This window comes from Salmo salar, chromosome ssa03 (assembly GCF_905237065.1).
Source record: "Salmo salar chromosome ssa03, Ssal_v3.1, whole genome shotgun sequence".
NCBI lineage: Eukaryota > Metazoa > Chordata > Actinopteri > Salmoniformes > Salmonidae > Salmo > Salmo salar.
Window position 1 is genome coordinate 88969405 of NC_059444.1, and position 10000 is coordinate 88979404.

The 10000-nt window shown below is 47.7% G+C and overlaps 1 protein-coding gene across 1 annotated transcript in view; it reads left to right on the forward strand.

Moving 5' to 3' along the window:
• LOC106606382 (DNA polymerase delta catalytic subunit) overlaps positions 1-10000 on the forward strand; it is a 41073-nt gene that overhangs the window by 19023 nt on the left and 12050 nt on the right. The window contains exons 15-20 of the mRNA XM_045715715.1: positions 2206-2322; positions 2841-2954; positions 5087-5234; positions 6097-6192; positions 6517-6654; positions 7182-7357. Of these exons, the coding sequence (XP_045571671.1) occupies positions 2206-2322; positions 2841-2954; positions 5087-5234; positions 6097-6192; positions 6517-6654; positions 7182-7357 (789 nt within the window). The remainder of the gene's footprint in view (positions 1-2205; positions 2323-2840; positions 2955-5086; positions 5235-6096; positions 6193-6516; positions 6655-7181; positions 7358-10000) is intronic.

The window sequence follows — 10000 nt, forward strand, 5'->3', positions numbered from 1 at the left end:
TACAGTCATTGAGACAGACAGGGTGAGTAACACTGCTCTGAAGACTACTGGAGTTACAGTCATTGAGACAGAGACAGGGTGAGTAACACTGCTCTGAAGACTACTGGAGTTACAGTCATTGAGACAGACAGGGTGAGTAACACTGCTCTGAAGACTACTGGAGTTACAGTCATTGAGACAGACATGGTGAGTAACACTGCTCTGAAGACTACTGGAGTTACAGTCATTGAGACAGACAGGGTGGGTAACACTGCTCTGAAGACTACTGGAGTTACAGTCATTGAGACAGAGACAGGGTGAGTAACACTGCTCTGAAGACTACTGAGTTACAGTCATTGAGACAGAGACAGGGTGAGTAACACTGCTCTGAAGACTACTGGAGTTACAGTCATTGAGACAGACAGGGTGAGTAACACTGCTCTGAAGACTACTGGAGTTACAGTCATTGAGACAGACAGGGTGGGTAACACTGCTCTGAAGACTACTGGAGTTACAGTCATTGAGACAGAGACAGGGTGGGTAACACTGCTCTGAAGACTACTGGAGTTACAGTCATTGAGACAGACAGGGTGAGTAACACTGCTCTGAAGACTACTGGAGTTACAGTCATTGAGACAGACAGGGTGAGTAACACTGCTCTGAAGACTACTGGAGTTACAGTCATTGAGACAGACAGGGTGGGCAACACTGCTCTGAAGACTACTGGAGTTACAGTCATTGAGACAGACAGGGTGAGTAACACTGCTCTGAAGACTACTGGAGTTAGTCATTGAGACAGGGTGAGTAACACTGCTCTGAAGACTACTGAAGTTACAGTCATTGAGACAGAGACAGGGTGAGTAACACTGCTCTGAAGACTACTGGAGTTACAGTCATTGAGACAGAGACAGGGTGAGTAACACTGCTCTGAAGACTACTGGAGTTACAGTCATTGAGACAGACAGGGTGAGTAACACTGCTCTGAAGACTACTGGAGTTACAGTCATTGAGACAGACAGGGTGGGTAACACTGCTCTGAAGACTACTGGAGTTACAGTCATTGAGACAGAGACAGGGTGGGTAACACTGCTCTGAAGACTACTGGAGTTACAGTCATTGAGACAGACAGGGTGAGTAACACTGCTCTGAAGACTACTGGAGTTACAGTCATTGAGACAGACAGGGTGAGTAACACTGCTCTGAAGACTACTGGAGTTACAGTCATTGAGACAGACAGGGTGGGTAACACTGCTCTGAAGACTACTGGAGTTACAGTCATTGAGACAGACAGGGTGAGTAACACTGCTCTGAAGACTACTGGAGTTACAGTCATTGAGACAGGGTGAGTAACACTGCTCTGAAGACTACTGAAGTTACAGTCATTGAGAGAGACAGACAGGGTGAGTAACACTGCTCTGAAGACTACTGGAGTTACAGTCATTGAGACAGACAGGGTGAGTAACACTGCTCTGAAGACTACTGGAGTTACAGTCATTGAGACAGACAGGGTGGGTAACACTGCTCTGAAGACTACTGGAGTTACAGTCATTGAGACAGAGACAGGGTGAGTAACACTGCTCTGAAGACTACTGGAGTTACAGTCATTGAGACAGACAGGGTGAGTAACACTGCTCTGAAGACTACTGGAGCTACAGTCATTGAGACAGACAGGGTGAGTAACACTGCTCTGAAGACTACTGGAGTTACAGTCATTGAGACAGAGACAGGGTGAGTAACACTGCTCTGAAGACTACTGGAGTTACAGTCATTGAGACAGACAGGGTGAGTAACACTGCTCTGAAGACTACTGGAGTTACAGTCATTGAGACAGACAGGGTGAGTAACACTGCTCTGAAGACTACTGGAGTTACAGTCATTGAGACAGAGACAGGGTGAGTAACACTGCTCTGAAGACTACTGGAGTTACAGTCATTGAGACAGACAGGGTGGGTAACACTGCTCTGTGTTTTAGGGTGTGTTCTGGCATGGTTTTAACTTGTGATTTTAGCTTGAATGTTTTGTTTGTATATTAATGTAATCTAATGTTGATATATTTTTATTTGACAGTTCAACAAATATCCACACAGTACATACATGCTGTCAGCGATAACACAGTAAAGTCAATGACTTATTTCCATTGTGGTCCCTTTATGTATTTCACTATCTGACTGCTATGTGGGTAAAAACATCAACTTGAACTTATCTCTCTCTCTCTGGGTTCTCCAGATACTACAGCGTTCCCATCGCCACCCTGGATTTCTCCTCCCTGTATCCCTCCATCATGATGGCCCACAACCTCTGCTACACCACCCTGCTTCAGAAGGGCTCAGCAGAGAAGCTGGGGTGAGAGTCACTCTTGTTGTGTCGTTTCACTAACCAGGGCTCTCCAACCCTGTTCCTGGAGAGCTAACCTCCTGTAGGTTTTAACTCCAACCCTGTTCCTGGAGAGAAACCCTCCTGTAGGTTTTAACTCCAACCCTGTTCCTGGAGAGCTACCGTCCTGTAGGTTTTAACTCCAACCCTGTTCCTGGAGAACTACCGTCCTGTAGGTTTTAACTCCAACCCTGTTCCTGGAGAGCTACCATCCTGTAGGTTTTAACTCCAACCCTGTTCCTGGAGAGATACAGTCCAGTAGGTTTTAACTCCAACCCTGTTCCTGGAGAGTTACAGTCCAGTAGGTTTTAACTCCAACCCTGTTCCTGGAGAGAAACCCTCCTGTAGGTTTTAACTCCAACCCTGTTCCTGGAGAGCTACCCTCCTGTAGGTTTTCATTCCAACTCTAATCTAGCTACGGCAGGGCTCTGCAACAGGTGGCTGTGAAAAACTCAGCCAGTTTTGACATGGATGTTTTGTCTCCTTAGTCTGACCCCAGAGGACTTCATCAAGACTCCCACAGGAGACCTGTTTGTTAAGAGCTCGGTGAGGAAGGGACTTCTGCCTGATATCCTGGAGGACCTGCTCTCTGCCAGGAAGAAGTAAGCACTGACCCAGAGTCAGCTGAAACGAGGGTTTATGCACATCTCCTAGGTTTCTAAATCTGATCTAGGATCAGTAACACTGCTATAGAGTATATGAGGGCTGTCTTTATGCAGACTATTCCTTTTATCATTTTTGGTTTGTTTGCGTCTTTGTTTCCTGTCTTGATTGAACTGTTTCTGTTTGCAGCTTAATGTGTAATTGCTTGCTGGTCTTGAGATGCAGGGCTCCCTTGCCAAATAGACTTGTTTCTCTATGGGACTCCCTGCTTAAATAAAGGTTACATAAATATACACTGCTCAAAAAAATAAAGGGAACACTTAAACAACACAATGTAACTCCAAGTCAATCACACTTCTGTGAAATCAAACTGTCCACTTAGGAAGCAACACTGATTGACAATACATTTCACATGCTGTTGTGCAAATGGAATAGACAACAGGTGGAAATTATAGGCAATTAGCAAGACACCCCCAATAAAGGAGTGCTTCTGCAGGTGGTGACCACAGACCACTTCTCAGTTCCTATGCTTCCTGGCTGATGTTTTGGTCACTTTTGAATGCTGGCGGTGCTTTCACTCTAGTGGTAGCATGAGACGGAGTCTACAACCCACACAAGTGGCTCAGGTAGTGCAGCTCATCCAGGATGGCACATCAATGCGAGCTGTGGCAAGAAGGTTTGCTGTGTCTGTCAGCGTAGTGTTCAGAGCATGGAGGCGCTACCAGGAGACAGGCCAGTACATCAGAAGACGTGGAGGAGGCCGTAGGAGGGCAACAACCCAGCAGCAGGACCGCTACCTCCGCCTTTGCGCAAGGAGGAGCACTGCCAGAGCCCTGCAAAATGACCTCCAGCAGGCCACAAATGTGCATGTGTCTGCTCAAACGGTCAGAAACAGACTCCATGAGGGTGGTATGAGGGCCCGACGTCCACAGGTGGGGGTTGTGCTTACAGCCCAACACCGTGCAGGACGTTTGGCATTTGCCAGAGAACACCAAGATTGGCAAATTCGCCACTGGCGCCCTGTGCTCTTCACAGATGAAAGCAGGTTCACACTGAGCACAGTGACAGACGTGACAGAGTCTGGAGACGCCGTGGAGAACATTCTGCTGCCTGCAACATCCTCCAGCATAACCGGTTTGGCGGTGGGTCAGTCATGGTGTGGGGTGGCATTTCTTTGGGGGGCCGCACAGCCCTCCATGTGCTCGCCAGAGGTAGCCTGACTGCCATTAGGTACCGAGATGAGATCCTCAGACCCCTTGTGAGACCATATGCTGGTGCGGTTGGCCCTGGGTTCCTCCTAATGCAAGACAATGCTAGACCTCATGTGGCTGGAGTGTGTCAGCAGTTCCTGCAAGAGGAAGGCATTGATGCTATGGACTGGCCCGCCCGTTCCCCAGACCTGAATCCAATTGAGCACATCTGGGACATCATGTCTCGCTCCATCCACCAACGCCACGTTGCACCACAGACTGTCCAGGAGTTGGCGGATGCTTTAGTCCAGGTCTGGGAGGAGATCCCTCAGGAGACCATCCGCCACCTCATCAGGAGCATGCCCAGGCGTTGTAGGGAGGTCATACAGGCACGTGGAGGCCACACACACTACTGAGCCTCATTTTGACTTGTTTTAAGGACATTACATCAAAGTTGGATCAGCCTGTAGTGTGGTTTTCCACTTTAATTTTGAGTGTGACTCCAAATCCAGACCTCCATGGGTTGATAAATTGGATTTCCATTGATTATTTTTGTGTGATTTTGTTGTCAGCACATTCAACTATGTAAAGATAAAAGTATTTAATAAGATTATTTCATTCATTCAGATCTAGGATGTGTTATTTTAGTGTTCCCTTTATTTTTTTGAGCAGTGTATAATGGCCAAAAGATAGCTTGGGGAAGACAGGTGGTTCTTGTATATTTCTGACATTTTAAGTGTGCTCTTAACCCATTTCACTCGCACAAAAGATAATTAAACTCTTGTGCCGTCAAATGACCAAAGCTGAGTTGTGTATGAGCCAATTCATCCTGGACACAAGTCAGCCCGTGCAGACCTTACCCAAACAGTGAATGAACAGTGCTTAACAAATGAAAGTTGTTGTGGTTGTTATGATTTCTGACCCCCTTGCGATGTCTTCAGGGCCAAAGCGGAGCTGAAAAACGAAACGGATCCTTTCAAGAAACAGGTCCTTGACGGCCGACAGCTCGCTCTGAAAATCAGCGCCAACTCCGTCTATGGTTTTACAGGGGCTCAGGTGGGCAAGCTGCCCTGCCTTGAGATTTCACAGGTGAGCACCCTGCCCAGTTTCCTCAAGCACAGTGTCTCAAAGTGGAAACTGGGACAAGGACCCCAGGCCAGTGGAGCTGTAGGCATCCAGACAATTTCCTGTTTGTATTTACATACCCAGCCAACACCATGTCTTGAGACGTCTTAAGACATAAACATAAAGATGTCTTGATGTATTTGGACATGTCTTAAGACGTCTTGGAAATACCAGTGTTCCTAACCTCTCCCTGTGTTTCCAGACTGTCACCAGTGTTCCTAACCTCTCCCTGTGTTTCCAGACTGTCACCAGTGTTCCTAACCTCTCCCTGTGTTTCCAGACTGTCACCAGTGTTCCTAACCTCTCCCTGTGTTTCCAGACTGTCACCAGTGTTCCTAACCTCTCCCTGTGTTTCCAGACTGTCACCAGTGTTCCTAACCTCTCCCTGTGTTTCCAGACTGTCACCAGTGTTCCTAACCTCTCCCTGTGTTTCCAGACTGTCACCAGTGTTCCTAACCTCTCCCTGTGTTTCCAGACTGTCACCAGTGTTCCTAACCTCTCCCTGTGTTTCCAGACTGTCGCCAGTGTTCCTAACCTCTCCCTGTGTTTCCAGACTGTCACCAGTGTTCCTAACCTCTCCCTGTGTTTCCAGACTGTCACCAGTGTTCCTAACCTCTCCCTGTGTTTCCAGACTGTCACCAGTGTTCCTAACCTCTCCCTGTGTTTCCAGACTGTCACCAGTGTTCCTAACCTCTCCCTGTGTTTCCAGACTGTCACCAGTGTTCCTAACCTCTCCCTGTGTTTCCAGACTGTCACCAGTGTTCCTAACCTCTCCCTGTGTTTCCAGACTGTCGCCAGTGTTCCTAACCTCTCCCTGTGTTTCCAGAGTGTTACTGGGTTTGGCAGACAGATGATTGAGCAGACCAAACAGCTTGTGGAATCCAAGTACACCATCGCCAACGGTTACCAAGCTGATGCCAAGGTGAGAGAGGAGAGCGAGGACAGTAGGGTAGCCTAGTGGTTAGAGCGTTGGACTAGTAACCGAAAGGTTGCAAGTTCGAATCCCTGAGCTGACAAGGTACAAATCTGTCGTTCTGCCCCTGAACAAGGCAGTTAACCCACTGTTCCTAGGCCGTCATTGAAAATAAGAATTTGTTCTTAACTGACTTGCCTAGTTAAATAAAGGTTAAATAAAATAAAAATTACATCATCCTTTCTTTTGGGACCTTCATCCCTTTCTTCTTCTCCTTTTAGTTCTTCTACTTTCACAACTCTCCTTGATTATCTGTCTGCCTGTGTGTGTCAGGTCATCTACGGGGACACAGACTCCGTCATGGTCAAACTGGGCGTGGACACTGTGAGCAGGGCCATGGAGGTTGGGAGGGAGGCGGCAGAGTGGGTCTCCTCCCACTTCACCCCTCCCATCAAACTGGAGTTTGAGAAGGTACCAGTTCACCATTTAAACCGCTGTTGCTAATAGCCCTGGGTCATGTTCAGTTGGTAGGAAACGTTTTAAAACGGAGTGAAACTCTATTGTTTGAAAACCCTAACCCCTGGGGGGGGGATGATGAAACCAGAAGGTACTACCACAGAGATCTTATTAAAATACTAAATTATAATATGTAATTATATGTGTACTACCTGGAGTTGTCCAATTAGGAAAAAAATAAAAAATGTATGTTGCATCGACAGTGTTCTCTAATGAACATCACCCAGGTCAAGTGCTAGAGCAAGCTAGCTTGTACTACTTTGTATTTTGTTTAGTCTGGAATAAAGCTATGTTCATCCTCTCTTGGATGGTCAAATAACTAACATCCATATTCTCCTCTTCTTCTCTCCCTATTGGACTTGACTCGATGCTACTATGAGCTCCTTCCACGGTCAAATATAGACTAGTTAAACTCCATTTATATGCCTCTATCGCTCTCCCTCTCTCTCCCTCTCTCCACTCTCTCTCTCTCCTCTCTCCAGGTGTACTACCCCTACCTGTTGATCAACAAGAAGCGCTACGCAGGTCTCTACTTCTCCTCCAGCGCCGACACTCACGACAAGATGGACTGCAAGGGTATCGAGACGGTCCGCAGAGACAACTGTACCCTGGTGGCCAATCTGATCAACACCTGCCTGCAGACCATTCTGATAGACAGGTAGGTACCACCTGGACCATTCTGATAGACGGGTAGGTACCACCTGGAACATTCTGATAGACAGGTAGGTACCACCTGGACCATTTTGATAGACGGGTAGGTACCACCTGGAACATTCTGATAGACAGGTAGGTACCACCTGGACCATTTTGATAGACGGGTAGGTACCACCTGGAACATTCTGATAGACAGGTAGGTACCACCTGGACCATTCTGATAGACGGGTAGGTACCACCTGGACCATTCTGATAGACAGGTAGGTACCACCTGGACCATTTTGATAGACGGGTAGGTACCACCTGGAACATTCTGATAGACAGGTAGGTACCACCTGGACCATTTTGATAGACGGGTAGGTACCACCTGGAACATTCTGATAGACGGGTAGGTACCACCTGGACCATTCTGATAGACAGGTAGGTACCACCTGGACCATTTTGATAGACGGGTAGGTACCACCTGGACCATTTTGATAGACGGGTAGGTACCACCTGGACCATTCTGATAGACAGGTAGGTACCACCTGGACCATTTTGATAGACGGGTAGGTACCACCTGGACCATTCTGATAGACGGGTAGGTACCACCTGGACCATTCTGATAGACGGGTAGGTACCACCTGGACCATTTTGATAGACGGGTAGGTACCACCTGGACCATTTTGATAGACGGGTAGGTACCACCTGGACCATTCTGATAGACAGGTAGGTACCACCTGGACCATTCTGATAGACGGGTAGGTACCACCTGGACCATTTTGATAGACGGGTAGGTACCACCTGGACCATTCTGATAGACGGGTAGGTACCACCTGGACCATTCTGATAGACAGGTAGGTACCACCTGGACCATTTTGATAGACGGGTAGGTACCACCTGGACCATTCTGATAGACAGGTAGGTACCACCTGGACCATTCTGATAGACGGGTAGGTACCACCTGGACCATTCTGATAGACGGGTAGGTACCACCTGGACCATTTTGATAGACGGGTAGGTACCACCTGGACCATTTTGATAGACGGGTAGGTACCACCTGGACCATTTTGATAGACGGGTAGGTACCACCTGGAACATTCTGATAGACGGGTAGGTACCACCTGGACCATTTTGATAGACGGGTAGGTACCACCTGGAACATTCTGATAGACGGGTAGGTACCACCTGGACCATTCTGATAGACGGGTAGGTACCACCTGGAACATTCTGATAGACGGGTAGGTACCACCTGGAACATTCTGATAGACGGGTAGGTACCACCTGGAACATTCTGATAGACGGGTAGGTACCACCTAGAACATTCTGATAGACGGGTAGGTACCACCTAGAACATTCTGATAGACGGGTAGGTACCATCTAGAACATTCTGATAGACGGGTAGGTACCACCTAGAACATTCTGATAGACGGGTAGGTACCATCTAGAACATTCTGATAGACGGGTAGGTACCACCTGGAACATTCTGATAGACGGGTAGGTACCACCTGGAACATTCTGATAGACGGGTAGGTACCACCTGGAACATTCTGATAGACGGGTAGGTACCACCTGGAACATTCTGATAGACGGGTAGGTACCACCTGGAACATTCTGATAGACGGGTAGGTACCACCTGGAACATTCTGATAGACGGGTAGGTACCACCTAGAACATTCTGATAGACGGGTAGGTACCATCTAGAACATTCTGATAGACGGGTAGGTACCACCTAGAACATTCTGATAGACGGGTAGGTACCATCTAGAACATTCTGATAGACGGGTAGGTACCATCTAGAACATTCTGATAGACGGGTAGGTACCACCTGGAACATTCTGATAGACGGGTAGGTACCACCTGGAACATTCTGATAGACGGGTAGGTACCATCTAGAACATTCTGATAGACGGGTAGGTACCACCTGGAACATTCTGATAGACGGGTAGGTACCACCTAGAACATTCTGATAGACGGGTAGGTACCACCTAGAACATTCTGATAGACGGGTAGGTACCACCTGGAACATTCTGATAGACGGGTAGGTACCACCTGGAACATTCTGATAGACGGGTAGGTACCACCTGGAACATTCTGATAGACGGGTAGGTACCACCTGGAACATTCTGATAGACGGGTCCTCTCAGGTCTGTAACAGAGTGAAACTGGGAGGTATTATCTTAACGTGTCCAATAAGAAACTTGTTTTCCGTTGCAGAACATTTAAAAATATTGGACTACAATCTAGATATTTGTGTTGTATACATGTTTGTTACTGACATGCTGCTTGTTGTATTGATGTAAGTTTTGTCTGGTTGATGTCATGTCTGAAACTGATGTTGCTTCTGTCTTGGTCCAGGCCTCTCCTAAAAATGTTTTATTTCAACGAGACTAACCTGGTTAAATAAATCAAATAAATGACTCTGCTACTTCTCTCCCTCATCATCTCTCTACCCTCCCTCACTCCACTCCTCGTCTCTCTTCCTTCTCTCTGCCCTCCCTCCTGGTCTCTCTACCCTCCCTCCTGGTCTCTCTGCCCTCCCTCCTGGTCTCTCTGCCCTCCCTCCTGGTCTCTCTGCCCTCCCTCCTGGTCTCTCTGCCCTCCCTCCTGGTCTCTCTGCCCTCCCTCCTGGTCTCTCTACCCTCCCTCCTGGTCTCTCTGCCCTCCC